The sequence below is a fragment of the Hyperolius riggenbachi genome, chromosome 10 (assembly GCF_040937935.1).
Source record: "Hyperolius riggenbachi isolate aHypRig1 chromosome 10, aHypRig1.pri, whole genome shotgun sequence".
In the NCBI taxonomy this organism is placed as follows: Eukaryota; Metazoa; Chordata; class Amphibia; order Anura; family Hyperoliidae; genus Hyperolius; species Hyperolius riggenbachi.
In genome coordinates, this window is record NC_090655.1 from 111,519,746 (window position 1) to 111,540,165 (window position 20,420).

At 46.2% G+C, this 20,420-nt stretch overlaps 2 protein-coding genes across 4 annotated transcripts in view; one reads left to right on the forward strand and one right to left on the reverse strand.

Moving 5' to 3' along the window:
• The window catches only part of LOC137536616 (RING finger protein 122-like), a 46,672-nt gene extending 44,961 nt beyond the window's left edge, over nt 1-1,711 (forward strand). For both annotated transcript variants that reach the window (XM_068258870.1, XM_068258871.1), the window contains exon 6: nt 469-1,711. In XM_068258870.1, the coding sequence (XP_068114971.1) occupies nt 469-565 (97 nt within the window). In that variant the 3' untranslated portion in view covers nt 566-1,711. The remainder of the gene's footprint in view (nt 1-468) is intronic.
• Nucleotides 1,712-8,900: 7,189 nt separating this feature from the next.
• PDCD11 (programmed cell death 11) overlaps nt 8,901-20,420 on the reverse strand; it is a 92,208-nt gene continuing 80,688 nt past the window's right edge. For both annotated transcript variants that reach the window (XM_068257508.1, XM_068257507.1), the window contains exons 33-36: nt 19,113-19,281; nt 17,810-17,963; nt 11,430-11,595; nt 8,901-10,144 (exon numbers count right to left, since the gene is read on the reverse strand). In XM_068257508.1, coding sequence (XP_068113609.1) covers nt 9,976-10,144; nt 11,430-11,595; nt 17,810-17,963; nt 19,113-19,281 — 658 coding nt within the window. In that variant the 3' untranslated portion in view covers nt 8,901-9,975. The remainder of the gene's footprint in view (nt 10,145-11,429; nt 11,596-17,809; nt 17,964-19,112; nt 19,282-20,420) is intronic.

Consider the following 20,420-nt stretch of genomic DNA (forward strand, 5'->3'; position numbering starts at 1 on the left):
CAAAATTGAACGTCGCTAGTGAGAAAGGATGCGAACACGCAACCAATTTTTCTTGGACAATTTTACCACCTTCATCATTATTCTGCACTTACCAACACAATCTGTTAGGCCAGAGACACAGAGTGCTTTTCTGACCGTCAGCTCTTCCCATTTACTTGCATTAAAATCGCTGCAAAATTTAGAGAAAAAAATTCTTTGTTACAGTTAAAAACAAATCCTGCAATAAATCTGCAGTGTGTCTACTTCCTGCTTTCATGGAAGCAGACATAGGGTTAACATCCTGTGTTTACAAATTAGCTGCTCTGCTGAGGCAGCCAGCTGACACATCAAGTTACACTGTGATTAGTCACAGGTGAGAGGGAATTAGACAGGCTAAACTCTCAAAATACGGTGCAATTTTCTGTTTCCCTTCTGTCCTATACAAGAGTTCAGGTCCACTTTAATGTACCTTATTTATTTCTTTCCTAGGTGCCTTGTAAAATGGTTAGAGGTGCGGAACTCCTGCCCAATGTGCAATAAGACCATCTCACTGCCAATGGCAAGACCCTCTTTGGAACTGATGTGACACCCCCTGTGAACATTGTTGAGTTGTTATTGGCTGGTGTCCGATTCATAGCTCTCTGGATAAAGAATGTAATGTGCTAGTGACTACTGTGAGAATGGTTGTAAAACACAGTCAGGGCAGCCTGGCTCAGCAGTTTTATATTTGATCTGTTTGAACACTGGTGACGAGGAATCTGGCTTAGGTTAAATAGGCTAAGAGGTGTTATGAACATGATATATGGGAGTTGCTTGTCCAGTAAAACTGTAATATAGAAGACTGCATTTAAAGTCCAACATCAATCAACAGGGGTTAAACCACTGCCTAAAATAGATGAAGAAACTGGAGATGGCCATAAAGGTTGGAGCTGATTAATATCCAGAAGGAAAAGGACGTGGATGGAATGACAATGGAACAGTATGAAGAATAAGGATATGTATGTTATTAATAGAGGAGAAAGCCACAGCTAGTGTCCAAAATGATCCATCCTGTAATGTTCAGACATGATAGAACCTAGGCAAGTGAACACATTGATAGGATAAGTTATGTTAGTAATGGTGAAGTAAGTGGCAGGAGCACAAATGAAGACCTCTCTCAGTGTTTACATAGCCGGCCATTATGGTGCATCACAGTCACAATACATATACTATGGAAATCAGGGTTATGGCTCTGGACAAAGACATTTGTATTGCTGGATGTTTTCAGTTTTTACTCGCCTCTTATTTCTGTCTCAAGTAGAATGACCTACAGATTATCGACGGATTGGGTTACACTACAGGAACGATGGTCGTTTTCCTCCTCCCTTTTCAATTTTTTTTTTTTTTACATTCTTGGCTGACAGCAGTTGAACGTGCATATGAGGCTTGAAGTAGTATGAAACCCAGCATTTCTTCTTTGCTCTAAAAGATTATTTACACAGCATATAATATACTACCACATTTTTTTTTCCAGCAGAACAGAATTTAAACAGTTAAACACAGGACTTACTTTTTCAATAGAACGCTCCCTGCAGTGAGAGCCAAATCCGAACTGGTGATAACATTATCCTGTGCTTTCTTAACCACCCTGGCGTTCTGATAAGATCGCCAGGGAGGCTGCGGGAGGGTTTTTTTTTAATAAAAAAAAAACTATTTCATGCAGCCAACTGAAAGTTGGCTGCATGAAAGCCCACTAGATGGCGCTCCGGAGGCGTTCTTCCGATCGCCTCCGGCGCCCAGAATAAACAAGGAAGGCCGCAATGAGCGGCCTTCCTTGTTTTGCTTAGATCGTCGCCATAGCGACGAGCGGAGTGACGTCATCGACGTCAGCCGACGTCCTGACGTCTGCCGCCTCCGATCCAGCCCTTAGCGCTGGCCGGAACTATTTGTTCCGGCTGCGCAGGGCTCGGGCGGCTAGGGGGACCCTCTTTCGCCGCTGCTCGCGGCGGATCGCCACAGAGCGGCGGCGATCAGGCAGCACACGCGGCTGGCAAAGTGCCGGCTGCGTGTGCTGCACTTTATTTCATGCAAATCGGCCCAGCAGGGCCTGAGCGGCAGCCTCCGGCGGTGATGGACGAGCTGAGCTCGTCCATACCGCCAGGCTGGTTAATTGTAGCAAGAGAGGGATGTAAACATTACCTGGCAGTGCTGAAACTCCTAAGGTGTGTAGATCAGAGACAGCTCAGAAATAATCACAGGGTACATTATAATATATAAATACTGTAGCTATGAATAAAATGCAATGGCAGCTTTCAGAGCAAATAAACTGTACTTTGGGAACTTGTAAATTTCTAAAGGAATAATAATACTTGTGCACAAAAGCTAATATGGTAACTGTATGGGTTATAAAAAGTAGGAAAACACATTTTAATTAAATATTATGTCAGAGATGAATACCGCTTTAAGATGAGCAGAAGACTGTAGACATTAACCACTTGTCGACCGCGCACTCATAACGCGCGTCGGCAAAGTGGCAGCTGCAGGACCAGCGACGCAAATCTGCGTCGCCGGCTGCAGGCTAATTAATCAGGAAGCAGCCGCTCGCGCGAGAACAGTGCTGGTCCTTAAGGGGGGGGGGGGTAAAGGCTGGGTCATCAAGTGGTTAAAGCAGGCAGCATGACTCATCAGAAGGGAGGGGGTGGGAAAAGCATTTGCAGAGAGACTGGGCAAAGCTGCTGAGTTAACTATGCCATGGTGGAATTAGCTAGCTGGTTTAGGTAGAGGAACACTGTTACAGCCTAAAAAACAGCAACAACACCACTCTTTCAGGATATATTAGTGGTTTCATATACAGTATATGCACCCCATAACATGTCCTTTCAACACTGAAGTGAGAGGGATATCGAGGCTGCCATATTTATTACCTTTTAAACAATACCAGTTGCCTGGCAGTCCTGCTGATCTATTTGGCTGCAGTAGTGTCTGAATCACACCACAAACAAGCAAGCAGCTAATCTTCTCAGATCTGACAATGTCAAACGCCTGGTCTGCATGCTTGTTCAGGGGCTATGACTAAATGTATTAGTGGCAGAGTATCAACAGGACAGCCAGGCAACTGGTATTGCTTAAAGTGGATCTGAACTCTTGCACAGGACTACATAGAGAAATGCACCCTGTATGTACTTAGAGAGTTTAGGGTGTTTAATTCCCCTTCATTTGTGTCTAATCACAAATTGTAATCTGATCTCTCCCTGGTGTCACATGACTGCCTATGGCAGAGATGGTAGATAAGGCCATTTGAAAGCACAGGATGTTATTAATATGTCTTCTCCCATGAATCAGGAAGTAGAAACAGTGAAGATTTATTTTAGGATTTGTATCAGCTGTAACAAAGAAATGTTTTTTGTTTAAAAGTTATAATGCTGTTGTGTATCTTTTAGAGCAGAGAGGACGTTCTGAGTTCAGGTCCTCTTTAAAAGGAAATAAATACAGCAGCCTCCATACCCCTCTCATTTCAGGTTCCATTTAAAGCCCAAATTCAAGGTCAGTTGTTTTCTAGCTCTTGTAGAGGCACGCAATGGTAGAGTCCAGCAGCTGGTCAAAAGCTCCTTCAAAAGCCACTTCTTGTAATGCAGAGTTCCACAGTAACTTGTTGCATTTCTTATCTGAGACAGCTCCGTCTATGTAATCATTTTATAAAGGTGTACACACCATACAATGGGTCATAGAGAAATGTGGTATAGCAACAGCTCTGTCTTTGCCAGACTCCCTCTCGCTGTCTGTGTAAGAAGACCAACCTTCAAGGGCTTCATTTAAGTAACTTATTTATTAACAGTTGTTAGGGAATGGTGGTCATTTTTACCAATGGGTTGCACGGTGGAAAAGCAAAGAAACAGCAGGTGCATAGTTTTATACTACCAGCAATGCAGAGCTAGCTGTGACTTAACCCTCCTGGCGGTTAATTAAAACCGCCAGGGGGCAGCGCAGCACTATTTTTTTTTTTTTTTTAAATCATGTAGCTAGCCTAGCGTTAGCTACATGACAGCCGCTCTGCAGCGGCATCCTCCCACCCTCTTCGATCACCTCCGGCGATCAAGCCCATCCGGAAATCCGGTTCTGAACAGGTTTTCCATTAGGGCTTCCCTTGTCGCCATGGCTACAGGCTGGATGATGTTGTGACGTCAAAGGGAGTACCAATCCACCCCTCAGCGCTGCCTGGCACTAATTGGCCAGGCAGCGCATGGGGTCTGGGGGGGTGACGAATCGGCGCGGAGTGGCGGCGATCGGGCAGTACACGCAGCTAGCAAAGTGCTAGCTGCGTGTACAAAAAAAATTATGCAAATCGGCCCAGCAGGGCCTGAGAAATCCTCCTGCGTGGCATAGGCCGAGCTCAGCTCGGGCTTACCGCCAGGAACCATCTCAACAGATTTCTGCTTCATTCTGATCATAATCCAAGTGGAGAGAGGTAGTACAAATAATTGCACTCCCAAACTAATTACTGATCAAGGAGTAAATAAATCATTGGCTGGATGTGCATCCATCACAGTTTACAGAGGTTACATAGCAGGGCCTAGGTTTCAAAAAGCCCATTTTAAAGAGAACCCGAGGTGATTCTAACAATGCTAACAGCACACAGAGGCTGGGTCTGCATATACTGCCCAGCCTCTGTTGCTATCCCAATCCCCCTAAGTTCCCCCTTCGCTCTGCTATGCCCCATAAATCATCAGCCGAGCTGTGCGGGCTGTTTACTTCTGTAAGGGCCCATTTACACTTAATCAGTTGGTGTGCGTTAGTATGCGTTTTTTCCATAGCAGTGCATTGTGAAAAATATTTCAGTTAAAACGCGTTAAGTGTAAAAAGGTGCCATAGGAAAACATGGGCATTAATTTGAAAATCAGTTTTCTTTCAGTTATAACTGAGAGCAACTGATTAAGTGTAAAAGGGCCCTAAGTGTCAGTCTCGGCTGCTCCCCCGCCTCCTCCATAGCTCCGGTCCCTGCCTGCGTCTCTTCCCTCCAATCAGCGGGGAGGAAAGAGAAGCAGGCAGGGACCAGAGCTATGGAGGAGGCGGGGGAGCAGCGAGACTGATACAGAGGTAAACAGCCGGCTGCGACAAGCTGTGTGTCGACAGCTCGGCTGATTATTTATGGGGCATAGCAGAGCGAAGGGGGAACTTAGGGGGGGAATGGGATAGCAACAGAGGCTGGGCAGTATATGCAGACCCAGCCTATGTGTGCTGTTAGCATTCGTTAGAATCACCTCGGGTTCTCTTTAAAGTGAACCCAAGGTGAGAGTGATATGGAGGCTGCTGTATTTGATTCCTTTTAACCACTTAAGGACTGCAGTCTTAAAACCCCTTAAAGGGACACTTAAGTCAAACAAAAAAAATGAGTTTTACTCACCTAGGGCTTCCAATAGCCCCCTGCAGCTGTCCGGTGCCCTCGCCGTCTCCCTCCAATCCTCCTGGCCCCGCCGGCAGCCACTTCCTGTTTCGGTGACAGGAGCTGACAGGCTGGGGACGCGAGTGATTCTTCGCGTTCCCAGGCACATTAGCACCCTCTATGCTGCTATATGGTATATGATATATGCTATAGCAGCATAGATGGCGCTATTGTGGCCAGGAACGCGAAGAATCACTCGCGTCCCCAGCCTGTCAGCTCCTGTCACCGAAACAGGAAGTGGCTGCCGGCGGGGCCAGGAGAATCGGAGGGAGACGGCGAGGGCACCGGACAGCTGCAGGGGGCTATTGGAAGCCCCAGGTGAGTAAAACTCATTTTTTTTGTTTGACTTAAGTGTCCCTTTAAGGACCAGATACTTTTTTTTCCATTCAGACCACTGCAGGTTTAACGGTTTATTGCTCGGTCATACAACCTACTATCTAAATTAATTTTACCTCCTTTTCTTGTCACTAATACAGCTTTCTTTTGGAGCTATTTGATTGCTGCTGTGATTTTTAGTTTTTATTATATTCATCATAAAATACATGAATTTGGTCAAAAAATGATTTTTTTAATAAAAAAAATATAGCGTTTACAAACTATGGTGCAAAAAGTCAATTTCCCCAGTTTGAAGCATCTCTGACCTCTCTGAGCACCTGTCATGTTTCATGAGGTGGTAGAATTCCAGGATAGTATAAATACCCCCCAAATGACCCCATTTTGGAAAGAAGACATCCCAAAGTTTTCACTAAGAGGCATGGTGAGTTCATAGAAGATTTTATTTTTTGTCACAAGTTAGCGAAAAATGACACTTTGTGACAAAAAAAACAAACTAAAAAAAAGTTTCCATTTCTGCTAGCTTGTGACCAAAAAAAAAAATAATAATCTGCCACGGACTCACCATACCCCTCTCTGAAAACTTTGGAGTGTCTACTTTCCAAAATGGGGTCATTTGTGGGGTGTGTTTACTGTCCTGGCATTTTGGAGGTGCTAAATTGTAAGCACCCCTGTAAAGCCTAAAGGTGCTCATAGGACTTTGGCTCCCTTAGCGCACCTAGGCTGCAAAAAAGTGTCACACATCTGGTATCGCCGTACTCAGGAGAATTAGTATAATGTGTTTTGGGGTGTATTTTTACACATACCCATACTGGGTGGGAGAAATATCTCTGTAAATGAAAAGGTTTTTTTTTTAGTTTTATTACACACAATTGTCCATTTACAGAGATATTTCTCCCATCCAGCATATATGTGTATGTGTAAAAATACACCCCAAAACACATTATCCTATTTCTCCTGAGTACGGCGATACCACGTGCACTTTTTTGCAGCCTAGGTACGCTAAGGGGCCCAAAGTCCTATGAGTACCTTTAGGATTTCACAGGTCATTTTAAGGCATTGGATTTCCAGACTACTCCTCACGGTTTAGGGCCCCTAAAATGCTAGGGCAGTATAGGAACCCCACAAGTTACCCTATTTTAGAAAGACGACACCTCAAGGTAATCCGTTAGGAGTAACAGTTGGTCTCAGCCACAATTACATCGTAGAGACCAGCAGTGATCAGGAAAAAAAATTCTGTCACTGCGGTGGGGCGGGTGAGGGTTTGGCCGGGTGATCAGAAGCCTGCAGGGGGCAGATTAGGGCCTGATCTGATGGACAGGAGTGCTAGGGGGTGACAGGAGGCGATTGATGGGTGTCTCAGGGGGTGATTAGAGGGGAGAATAGATGCAATCAATGCACTGGGGAGATGATCGGAAGGGGGTCTAAGGGGGATCTGAGGGTTTGGCCGAGTGATCAGGAGCCCACATGGGGCAATTTAGGGCCTGATCTGATGGGTAGGTGTGCTAGGGGTGACAGGAGGTGATTGATTGGTATCTCAGGGTGTGATTAGAGGGGGGAATAGATGCAAGCAATGCACTGGGGAGGTGATCAGGGGGGGTCTGAGGGCGATCTGAGGGTGTGGGCGGGTAATTGGGTGCCTGTAAGGGGCATATTAGGATCTGATGGGTAGCAGTGACAGGTGGTGACGGGGGTGATGGGTGATCAGTGGTTGATTAGAGGGGAGAACAGGTAAACAGAAAGGATCCGCATGCCAGACCAGGTTGATGAAAAAAGGCTGGTATATTTATTGAAAAAATCCACAGACAGTGCAATAAAATCACAGGATCAACTAACGCGTATCAGGCCACCTATCGAATATGGTTTGGCTCCCCTGATCCTGCACCGACTGGTATGAATGCTGGGGGGTTGAGCGTACATGAACTTTCTTTGCTGCTAGAGGGGAGAACAGATGTAAATAATGCATCGGGCAGGTGCTCAGGGGGGTCTGAGGGTGATCTGAGGGTGTGGGCAGGTAATTGGGTGCCTGCAAGGGGCAGATTAGGGTCTGATCTGATGGGTAGCAGTGACAGGTGGCGATTGATGGATGATCAGTGGGTGATTAGAGGGGAGAATAGATGTAAACAATGCACTTGGGAGGTGATCTGAGGGCGGGTCTGCGGGCGATCTGAGGGTGCAAGCGGGTGATCAGGTGCCCGCAAGGGGCAGGTTAGGGTCTGATCTGATGGGTGGCAGTGACAGGTGGTGATTGACAGGTGATCAGTGGGTGATTACAGGGGAGAATAGATGTATACAGTACACAGAGGGGGGGGGGTGATCAGGAGCCCCCAGGGGGCAGTTTAGGACCTAATCTAAAACATAGCATTGACAGATAGTGACAGGGAGTGATTGATGGGTGATTAGGGGGGTGATTGGGTGCAAATAGAGGTCTGAGGGGGTGATCGGGGGGGGGGGGGGGGGAGGGGGGGGCTTTGGTCCTGAAGGGTGCTGTGGGCGATCAGGGGCAGGATCAGTGTGCTTGTATGATTACAACTATGGCTGCCTCCTCCCCTGGTGGTCCCTCGATCACTGGGACCACCAGGGGAGGAGGCAGCCTGTATAATACACTTTGTATACATTTCAATGTGTATTATACGCTTTGTATGCGGCAGATCGGGGGTTAACAACCCGCCGGTGCTGCTAATTGGCCGGTGGGTTGACGTCACGGGTGGGCGGAGCCTAATGCCGGCGGATGTGCTCGCACCCCTGTGCGCGATCCCCGACTAATCAGACCCCCAGGTGCTGCCGCCGATCGGCATTATGCGGTCCGGTGGGTGCCACTTTGCCGCCGCCTATTGGTAGTGGGCGGTCGGCAAGTGGTTAAACAATACCAGTTGCCTGGCAGCCCTGCTGGTCTATTTGGCTGCAGTTGTGTCAGAATAACACCAGAAACATGGAGCTAATCTTGTCAGTTCTGACAATATTGTCAAACACCTGATCTGTAGCATGCTTGTTCAGGGTCTATGGTTAATAGTATTAAAGGCAGGGGATCAGCAGGATAGCCAGGCAACTGGTATTGCTTAAAAGGAAATAAATATGGCAGCTGCCATATAACTCTCACCGCAGGTTCACTTTAAGTTCACTTCGTTACAAACATCGCAAAGACTGTATTCCAAGATTAACTGCAATAACTGGGAGAAAAGTTTTTATTTTGCACATCCTGGAGAAAAGCCCCACAAACATGGAGTAAACAGACAAACTCCATGCAGATAGTGCCCTGGCTGGGGCATTAACCTTACATAGTGCTGGAAGATGACAATGTTAGCATCAAAATAACATATTTCTAATATTTAACATTACATAATGTACATAAAATTATAGTCCTGGAAAAGGATAATGTACCCCTGACGTAAGAAGAATATGGTGGCTGCCATATTTATTTCCTAGTAAACAATACTAGTAGCCTGGCATCCTGCTGATCTTTCTGGCTTCAGCAGTGTCTGAATTACACACCACTTTCACTTCAGTCATAAAAACGTGATCGGCATGCAGGGTCTATAGATAAGAGTATTAGAAACAGAGGCTCAGTAGGACAACCAGGCAATCTGCATTGTTTAAAAGGAAGTAAATACTGTATGTCAGCCTCCATATCCCTCCCAGTTCAGGTGTCTCTTTAAGACCACCTACAGCAATGGCTTTACATCCAGCCTCTCCCCTGAGAAGGAGAAGAGGTCTGACACAAAGTGGCCATGCTATGGGTCATAACTATAGCAGTGTCACAGATTTCACATTTTATGGATTGTTCAAAAATATGACCCTGGTATCCACAAAATATATCTGAAGTCAAAGCATCGATTTATTGTGACATCCAAGATGTCATCCTCAGTGTACAAAATGCCATCGATAGATACAATAAAAATAAAACATCCTGAACATTCGGTCCATGTTCTTTCTCTGTGTGGTTTGTGACGTTCGCTGTGGAACATGTGACTCTCATTATTGGATTCAGGCAGCAGTTATATAAGAGTCTGTGGGATTTACACCGCCACAAAAACAAGTCTCTGGAGGAGGAGTTCACATGTGTACAAAGTCAGTGTAGCAGACTGTCAGAGCGGGCGGCTCTAGCTGCTTATAGACGGCAGTGTAGCAGTCTGTCAGAGCGGGCGGCTCTAGCTGCTTGTAGACGGCAGTGTAGCAGTCTGTCAGAGCGGGCGGCTCTAGCTGCTTATAGACGACAGTGTAGCAGTCTGTCAGGGTGGGTGGCTCTAGCTGCTCATAGAGCTTTTGGATTCTACATACTGCAGAGCCTTCTCCTTCACAGCCTGCACCGTCTTCTCATTGCCGTACTTCTTCTCGTAGTCCAGGTAACGCTTGAAGAAAAACTTGATCCGTTTGGCTGCTAAGCTCAGGTGGATGACCCGTTCAAATATCTCCCTGCCAATGAAAGGTGGAGAATGAAATGATAAGGATATGAAAAACAAAACAGATTTCTTGAGACAGCATTCAGTGGCGTAGCTAGAGATCATAGGGCCCCATAGCAAAAAACTTTCATGGGGCCCACATATGTTGGCACTCTTTAGCAATGGCACCTGCCCCTACCCTATGGATATGATTTAATTGGGCAATTTACATTCTCATGCATCTACACTGCATATAGTCCATGGGTTCTGAGACAAAGACTGAGGGTGGAGAAACGTAAGAAAGTTAATGGTGAATACATTTACTATCTCCTGGGGTCCTTTGTTCCAGGGCCCCATAGCATCTGCTATGGCTGCTATGGCTATTGCTACGCCCCTGACAGCATTACTGGAAAGAATGACAATGACTGAACGTATAAAAAAAAAAAAGTCATCTATCCATCCCATATTTGGTCATCAATCCTCTCATACACTCTGCAGCATGTGTGACGGTACTTTCTACAAGAATAACCAAATTTCCACCCTCTCCAGTTGTGTGAGCTGGTGTCAGTGGTCACAAACGCATGCATTCAACATACTCATTAACAGTTATTACAAAGCCATTGCTGAGGCCTGGAACCCACTACAAATCGCAAACGTTTTTAATGAGCGTTTTGTAAGTGATTTCATGAGCATTTTCTGGCGATTCACACTTAGAATCGCAAAACGCAGGCGTTGCGTTTTGCAGGAGTGATTTTTCCACGATTTCACATGGAAAAATCACTGAACACTGCAGTGATTTTGCCGTGATCGCGTTTAGCGCTTCTATAGAACTGAAACGCGATCGCCGGGAAATTGCCTAAAAATGGTGCAGGCAATGAGTTTGCTTTTCGCGTTTTTTGGGCAATTTGCGGCGATTAGCGCAAATCGCCCAAGTAAGAACGGACCCATAGGGTTTCATTGCACTAGCGCTTTTAAAAAGCGCTAGCGTTTGGGCGTTTTGCCGAAATCACAGCAAAATGCTCAAGTGTGAATGGGGCCTTACTGTTATGTGGAAATTTTAAGCATCGTTCAAGAACTACTTTGAACTGAACCTGAGGTTAGTAAGAAGTAACAGCGCTACCTAAGAGTGAATACGTAATGTACCTTTACATTGGCTCTCTCTGCCTGCTCTGTCACCCTACAGGTCCATGAACTTCACACAAGCTATAAATCTGCATCTATTTTCGGACAAAATAGGTGCTATGAATACATCTCAAATATAGCTCCTGTAACACGGTCAAAACAACCCTTTCAGTAAGTAGACTACATTCTGCATTTACCTGATTTCCTTCTGGTTGCCATGTTTCATCATCATGTCAATATATACAGACCAGATGTCTGTACGTTTTGGATAGCTGCTTAGTGTGCTTTCAAACAAGGCCTTGGCCCGCACCGGATCTCCCAAGCGAAACTCAATCTGGGCAAACTTTGAAATGAGGTCCACATCTATAAGAAAGGAAAGGCACAGCAGATGAGATGAAACACCAATACATAAATACTGCGCACGTCATATTCTGGTTATATCTGGTGTTCCTATATTGATCAATTATCATTCTGGCCAAACGATCCCAGTCCCTCTGTTCTTGATTGAAATAATGCCATCTACAAGAAGGAACTAAGCGTATCCAGCAGGCAGCCTCTGCTCTGCATGTGCCGTATTTTTCGCCGTATAGGATTCTCCGGAATACAAGACGCACACAGGTTTATAGGGCAAAAACCAGGGGAAAAAAATATATATACTAAACCTGGTGCTTCCATGTTCCAGAAGCATCGTGTACATGTTCTCCCCCAAATGGTGTCCCTCCTGTCTCCCATGTGTCCTCCAAGTCTTCCTCACGTGTCCTCTTTTGACCAGCAGCATGCCGTTTCCCCCTCGGGTGTGTAGCGGCAGCTGCTTACCAAATCTGCCATGCCTGTGGGAATTGCAGACCTCCGTCTTCTCTGTGCAGATGGCTCTAGTGACAGCCTTCAGGGGCGTAACTATAGACCCTGCAACCCATGCAGGTGCAGGGGAGTCCGGAGGTAGAGATGCCTAACAGGGGGCCCGGAGAGGAGAAGCTGTATGCGCCTAAAACGGGCCCCGGGCCCACCATTGCGTTCATGCTGCTGTTTGCGGTGACGGCGGCGGGCACTAGGACCTGGCTGGGCCTGGGAGGTATATTTCCTGGACTGGCGGTGGGTACTAGCGCTGCGCTTCCTCGCAGATGCTGCCCGCGTGCGTTCCATATGGCCAGCTGCACGCAACTCCACGCAGTGCAGGCTGCGAAGGAGAACCGGAAGCAGGACCAGCCCAGCCAGGACAACTCTTCCACTGGACTCCCGCCAGACCCAGCCTGCCGTCAGCCTACTGTGTGTGTTCAGACAGTGAAGGCTTGTTGTGGCTGTGTGGAGACACTGGGAGTCGGACCGGACTTGACTGGTGGACCGTGGAGAGGCTGGCCGGGGGCTACAGAGAGCCGGAGACGCATCACACTGACTGTGTAAGCGTTTTGTTTGGGTTTTTTTTGTTCCTCCTTGCCTCTATACTTGCTTGTGTTGTCTAATGATTATTTGTTTTGAGGTAGAAGCTGGCGGTGATGTCTGATGTGGAAGTGATTTACTGTTTTTTTTATCTTTTGGGGAGGGGGGGGGGGGGGGCAGGGTCTGGTGCCTGCTATCTGTTGTTGTTTTATTGGTGATGGGAAGGGTGGGGGTCAGGGGGTGCCTGTGTAATTTTCACTTTGGGTGGGGTGATTTCTGGAAGGGGGGCTGCCTGATCTCTGTTTTGTGGTGATTTTCTGTTTGGGGAATGCCTGCCTGTTTTCTGTGTGTGTGTGTGGGGGGGGGGGGGGGGGTGCCTGTGTCAGATTTCTAGTTTGTGGGGGGTGCTAGGATTTTTTTTTTATGTGTGCATTCTACTGTATATTCATATTGTGTGTTTACAAACTCTCTCTTACACCCCCAGCACTCTCTTACACGCTCAGGCACTCTCTTACACGCTCAGGCACTCTCCTATGCGCTCAGGCACTCTCCTACGCGCTCAGGCACTCTCCTACGCGCTCAGGCACTCTCTTACGCGCTCAGGCACTCTCTTACGCGCTCAGGCACTCTCTTACGCGCTCAGGCACTCTCTTACGCGCTCAGGCACTCTCTCACGCGCTCAGGCACTCTCTCACGCGCTCAGGCACTCTCTTACACGCTCACGCACTCTTACATGAGGGGAGGGGGGGCCCCATCCAAAATTTCGCAGGGGGGCCCAGTGGTTTCTAGTTACGCCCCTGACAGGCTTCTAGTGATGACGCAATCATTAGAAGACCATCACTAGAAGAAGCCGTATGGAGAAAACGGAGGTCTGCAATCCCCACGGGGCATGGTGGATTAGGTAAGCAGCTGCTACTACTACACACCCCAGGGTGGCCAGGAGACACAAGGGGGGGAAGGCACGCGGGGAGACGGCACACACAGGCAGGGAATCCCCGATGTGGAGGCGGGCATTTGTAAATTGGAGATTCTTTGCCGTATAAGACGCAGGGACTTTTTCTCCCCATTTTTTGGGGAGAAAAGGTGCGTCTTATCTCTGTTTCAGTCTAAACTTGGGAAAATGCAGCATGCTTTTGTAGATCTGCCCGAGGCTATTTTGTAAAATTAAAAATATTTCTGGGCCTGTAGTTGTCATACAAAGTATGCCGTGGGTGGAGAGGACTGTCTCTAAACATTTTGCAGAATATTTTAAAACAAGCCTGTGGTTGTGCTTAATTCCCATTCACTGGCCTGTCAAACTGTCACCTATGGGTCACCTTCCGCTGCTCACGTCATGCTTGGAGGAGTCTGTTGTGACACAAGCTGAAGGGAAATCAAGCTGAAGTGACATCAAGCCTACACAATGTAGATGATGCAGGAAACAATACTCCCTGAAGCTCAGTCTATATACCGTGAACTGTTTAAAGTAAATCTGTATCTAATTTGATCAGTTAAAGAGAACCCGAGGTGGGGTTCTGACAATGCTATCTACACACAGAGGCTGGGTCTGCCTATACAGCCCAGCCTCTGTTGCTATCCAGATCCCCCCTAAGTTCCCCCTGCGCTCTGCTATCCCCCATAAATCACAGCCGCACTGTGCGGGCTGTGTTTACAACTGTACTGTCAGTCTGCTGCTCCCTCCGCCTCCTGCATAGCTCCGGTCCCCGCCCGCGTCCCAGATTTTCAAATGCCAATGTTCATGTGAGCGTTTGTGATGTTTATCTGGCTAGTGTTTTGGGATAATTGTTTGAGGTACAGTACTTCCTGTGATTGAAGTACCTCCTGGAATCCAGAAAACCACCTAAGAAATGTAATCGGTGTTTTTTTTGCCCCCAAACTACTAAAAACAACAGTTTTTAACCTCCCTGGTATTATGATTTTTTCCAGATTTATGGGTTTAAAAAGCTGTGGAATTTTTTCACAAGCTTTAAGACCCCCAAAACAAGAAAAAAAAACATAACTCTGAGAGATCTGCAGCAGCTCCTGCATATAACTAACTCAGGCACAGGATTATTTTATTTAAAGTATTTATATAGCGCCAACATATTACACAGCGCTGTACAGAGTATATTGTCTTGTCACTAAATGTCCCTCAGAGGGGCTCACAATCTAATCCCTACCATAGTCATAAATATATCTATGTATGTATCGTGTAGTTCATGTATCATAGTCTAGTGCCAAATTATGGGAAAGCCAACTAATCTGTATGTTTTTGGGATGTGTGAGGAAACCGGAGTGCCCGGAGGAAACCCACACAGACACGGGGAAACCATATAAACTCCTTGCAGATGTTGACCTGACTGGGATTCAAACCGGGGACCCAGCGCTGCAAGGCGAGATCGCAAACCACTACGCCACCGTGCTGCCGCTCTGAGCTGCGGATTTCCGTCCCGAGCCGGACTCAGGATTAATGTCTAAGGAGGTTAAAGAACACCTGAAGTAAGAGAGATGTGGAAGCTGACATTTATTTACTTTTAAACAATGCAAATAGCCAGGCTGCCCTGCTGATCCTCTGCTGTAATACTTTTCGACATGAAGCCTAAACAACCATTCACATCAGGTGTTATGACCCTAGTCTGACCAGATTAGACACATGTTTCCTATAGGTGTTTGATTCAGACACTGCTTCAGCCCAAGAGATCAGCAGGACTGGCATGCAACTGGTATTGTGTAATAGGAAACAATGATGGGAGCCACCACATGCCTCTTAGTTCAGGTTTGTAGTTCTGTGTAACCATAGCCGGTCATTGGCAGTGTTACTAGAGTTCTATACATATATTTTCTAGGGAAAATTCTGGTACTTTCAAACCAATATAAAAAAGGCTGTGTGAATAAGGCCTACAAGAAAGCCTTCATCTCATTAATATCCTCTCCTCTGCAGTGCTTATTACACCCAGTACCCAAGGGAGTTTGGCATTTAACCTGTGTACTCTTCTATCAGGAGATACAATTCAGTTGGGCAGATTTAGTGTCAGAGAAAATAATCGGCGGTTTCTTGAAATCATGTGGAATTGTCTCAAGACTTAAGAAGATGCCATTTCCTTCTAAAACTGTTGAAAAACAGGAGAGGATATGTAGTATTCTAAGAATTGGTCCCGCATGTGAGGAAATGAGGTAATATGTATTGTGGTAGCGTTAACAGAGAAAAGGGGAAGTCACAATAGTATTTTAATAGCAAAATAGCAGTAGTCTGAGTACTTCTTGGGGTAGAAAGGACTGAATTATGTCAATCAGTCCAGAACAGGGCCGGGCCAAGGCATAGGCTAGAGAGGCTCCAGCCTCAGGGCGCAGTGTAGGAGGGGCGCACAATTCATTCAGCTGTCATTCCTAATTGTGTATGAAGCAGAAAGAAATAAGAAAAGGGGATACATAGCAGTGACTGCAAGCCAGATAACTAGATATTAAGGTGTTGGGGAGGTTGTGGGCCCTGTGGCCCTCTTAGTCTAATAGTAATCAGTGTGTGACAGCTGGGGTGGGAGGGATGGAGGGGCGCACTTTGGTGTCTCAGCCTTGGGTGCTGGAGGACCTTGTCCCGCCTCTGGTCCAGATACTTCTGCTTACATAAAATAATGTGGCTTTTAGATCTCCGTATAGTTGCTAGCTGAGCTTTATTACCAGTCTCAGTTACTTTCATAAATCTGGCACTATGTGTGGTAACCACTGCCCAAATGCAGCAAAACCAACTTTGGGAAGCAGGAAACAGGCACACCACCAATCATAAGAACTGACATCCAATTCAGCAATATAACCAGAGACCTTGCTCTGTATTTCGGTGCCATGCTTCCGATAAACCTGCAACTCTTCTACAACGAGGTGTATATAAAGGGTGCATATAGTGTACAGATCCAGATATAATCCTTCAGGCAGCGAGGGTCTCTTGATTCTACTTCTGTTCCTTCCCCACAAAACGCATGCAACTTCATTCTAACAGAGCTTGCATCTTTTATCCATCAATCTTTCATTAGAAAGGCCTATGCTAGTAAAGCTACATACCCACTTAAAGAGCACCTCTGGTATAGGCTGTCATGACAAGCTGTCTTAATGCTGCAGGATTGGGAAAAGTCTAAGGGTTAAACACTTATCTGAGCAAACGTCATCGTTAATTTGCCAAAGCTGTTTGGAAACCTCTGCCTGCGTTGCCGTGGCCCACACCAACAATACAGATGGGGGTGGCCAGAGACTCTGCAGAGGTTTGTTTAGTCATGTCAACCAACACTGGAATGCCATGACTTCAGGATGACCAGAGAGCATTTCTGAGAGGTGTTTATTATGAAGGATATCCCGTATTTTTCGGCATATAAGACACTGCGGACTTTAAGACGCACCTAAGTTTAGAGGGAAAAAACAGGTAAAAAATATACTAAACCTGATGTGTCCATGGTCCAGGAGCATCTTGTAGATGTTCTTCCTCAATTATGTTGTCCCCCTTGTACCTCTTGTGTCCTCCCTCTGACACCCATGCGTCTTCCTCTGCTCCTCCTGCATGACTCACCTCATCCAGTGGTTCCCAGAGGTCTCTCCTCTCTCCCATGGCTCCCCTAGTGCTGGCTTTAGCTGATCACATCATCATCAGAAGCGGCACCAGTGGAAACAGTGAAGTAGAGGAAAGGTCTCTGATCGCCGCTGGAGCTGAAGACAGGGCTGTGGAGTCGGAATCATATGATTCTTTTACCAAATCCACAGCCCTGGTAAGTGCTAGATTAAAGAGTCAGAGTCGAGGAGTCGGAGCAATTTTGGGTACCTGGTGTCGGTGGTTTTATAAACTGAGGATTCGGAGTCAGATGATTTTTGTACCAACTCCATAGCCCTGGTGAATTAGGTGAGCCATGCTGACTCTACTTACATTTATGCACGGAGAGCCGAGAAGACATGGGGGACATAAGGAAGAGATAGAATATCCTACCAGTTTTTATTAGAATACCTGAATTCCTGTCCAGGACTACCAGTTTCCTTGTTACAGCTACAACGGTCCATACAGGTTCCTGGGAGTCTGGGACAGGAACTGAAGGGAAATCTCCTCAATGGGGATACAGACAGCAATGAAAACAATCCCTGGAGTTAGGCTTTAAGCAACAGGACTGGGTTAAGCATGACATCTCAGTAATAGCACTCAGTAATGCATTTTCTTGACAAAGGTGTGCAGCCTTGTCTTATTACTTACGTTCTTTTTCTGGAAGACACTTCAGTGCACGCTGCAGTAAGCGATGGGCGGCTTCCGACTGCCCTTGTTTAAACATAAACGTGGCATATTTGCAGTACACAGACTTCTCCTGCCGGAAACGCTTCACCATTGTGCTAAACAACGCATCGGCCTCCTACACACAACAAAACAAATCAAAACCATCACAGAAATGCATCCTGAAACAATGCAGATGAGAGGACATGAGGAAGCCCTCTTACACCAGCGTTATGTCCTGTGGCATAAAGACACAAGTTAAAGAGGAACTGTAGTGAAAATTAAAAACAATGGTGCATGAGCCAGCCTGGGGCCCTGGGAACTCTCACTGCCCGGGGCCCCAGAACCAGCATCCAACACCATATGTGAGTGCAGCCAAATCCTTGGAGCTGCCACCCCCAAGGCCTGTCTCCTACTGCTCTAAAACTTACCAAACACACAATTGGAGAAACTCACTCACAAACAGTTCTCTGCTGCTTTATAAAGCCTGCAGGCTGCTTATAAGCCAATGAGAAATGCACACATATAATACACCTAGCTTGCAGTGATTAATCAAGCAGAAGCTGAGCAAGTCAGTGAAAATGTAGTGAAAATGTCATAATGACTAAAATTGCTTATTGTTTACAGTACTCATTTATAGATCATTTACTCAGTGTTTTGCCATTATAAAATCTTTCCTCTCTCTGATTTACATTCTGATATTTATCACTGGTGGCGACATCTTTAGTTCTGCCAGGTGATCTGTGCGGAATGTTGGTTACTGGGAGTTCTATGCACAGAGGGAGATATTGCTTGCTTGGCAGTTGGAAAAAGCTGTTATTTCCCACAATGCAATGAGGTTCACAGACAGCAAACTGTCAGGACCAGGGTCATGACATCACACTGTGGGAGGGGTTTCACAGGCATGTCTATAGATAGCAGGAGGGACTGACATTTTTAAAATTATGTACACACTGGATGGGGCAGAAAACGGAAGGAGGCCAAGGCTCAAATCGGGCTGTAGTGCCATAGGAGGAGGCTGTACACAGCTGGAATTTCTGATGCCCAAAACAATTCATAGTGATCATGTTAGGAGTTCCATTCCTCACCTGGAAGCCGCTCCATCAAACCCCCCCCCCCTTACATAACATCAGAATGTGTTGCTAACCTATAGGCTAGCACTGCTTCTGTACAGCACTCGGGTAAACTTGTCTTTGATAATTCATATATAACAATGTTCTATGAAATACAATGCACATCTAAAAACTGTGCCTGAGATTGGGCTGTAAACTGTTTAATGGTACTTTACCTTAAACTTTTCTGACTTTATATAAATATCCACTAAGTGATGGAATGCTTTCAGTGGATCGTTGTACTGACAGGCTCGTTCAAACGTCTTCAGCAGAGTCTCTTCTGTGCCATATGTGTTCTCCATGTTCAGCATGGCCACCCACACATTCAGCTTCTCCTGCTCTTCCCTGCAGTCAGGAGAGGATACAAGAAGTCAGTACATGGGAGGTAAATTACTAAGAATAAGAACTTCTTCCAGGCAACACCTAGCTTAGTAATTTAAGGTAAGTCCAGTATCAAGCCTAGCAATGGTGAAACCCACCTCCACTGCTTCAAACACACTTGACAGATGAGCCTCTCCCGAGGCAGCTCATCTGAATGTGAAGCAGAAGGAGGAGCTAACACGGTGGTAAAAGGTATAAATAAAAGATGTATCAAAAACCATAGTGTCCCTGCAGGTGTATTTTTTTTTCCTTTTGATAACACAGATATACATATTTGAAAATTAAAGCATACCTCAGGTCAGAACTTCCTCTCCGCGCTAAGGGCTCGTTTCCACTGTTGCGGTGTGGAATCGCCTGCATTCCACCGCGGACAAAATCGCATGCGGGTGCGATTCCCCATGCGGTTTTGCCGCGATTTCGCATGCGATTCCGCATAGGTAAAGGTATGTGCGAATTTAACCATGTCACTGCCTGTGTAAATTAACATTATACCTATGCGAAATCGCATGCGACTACGCGGTAAAAACCGCATGCTCAACCCGCATGCGGTTTCCCTATTAAAAGCATTAGCGGCGATTCGCGTGCATTCCTCTCGCACGCGAAATCTGACGGCTCTGCCGTGCAGATTTCTGCCGCACAAAAAAACGTTCCCGCAGCCGCACAAGTGGAAACAGCCCCATCCACTTGCATTGCCTATGCGAATCTGCATGCGGACACCGCATGCAGATTCGCTATAGTGGAAACGAGCACTAAAAGAAAAGCTACAGCACAATAACATTTAAAGAAAAACATTTCTTTGTTACAGCTGATACAAATCCTACAATACATGTGCAGTGTGTCTACGTCCTGCTTTCATGGAAGCAGAAATAGGGTTAACATCCTGTGTTTAAAAATTAACTGTTCTGCAGAGGCAGTCAGCTGACACAGCTGCCAGATCAAATTACAGTTGTGATTAGTCACAGAATTAGGCAGGCTAAACTCTCTAAATACATACAGGGTGCATTTCTCTCTGTTTTCCTTCTGTCCTGTGCAAGAGTTCAGGTCAACTTTAATGTAGTATGTTATCCGGTTTTCTGAATTAAAGCAAAATCAGCAGTGGTTTC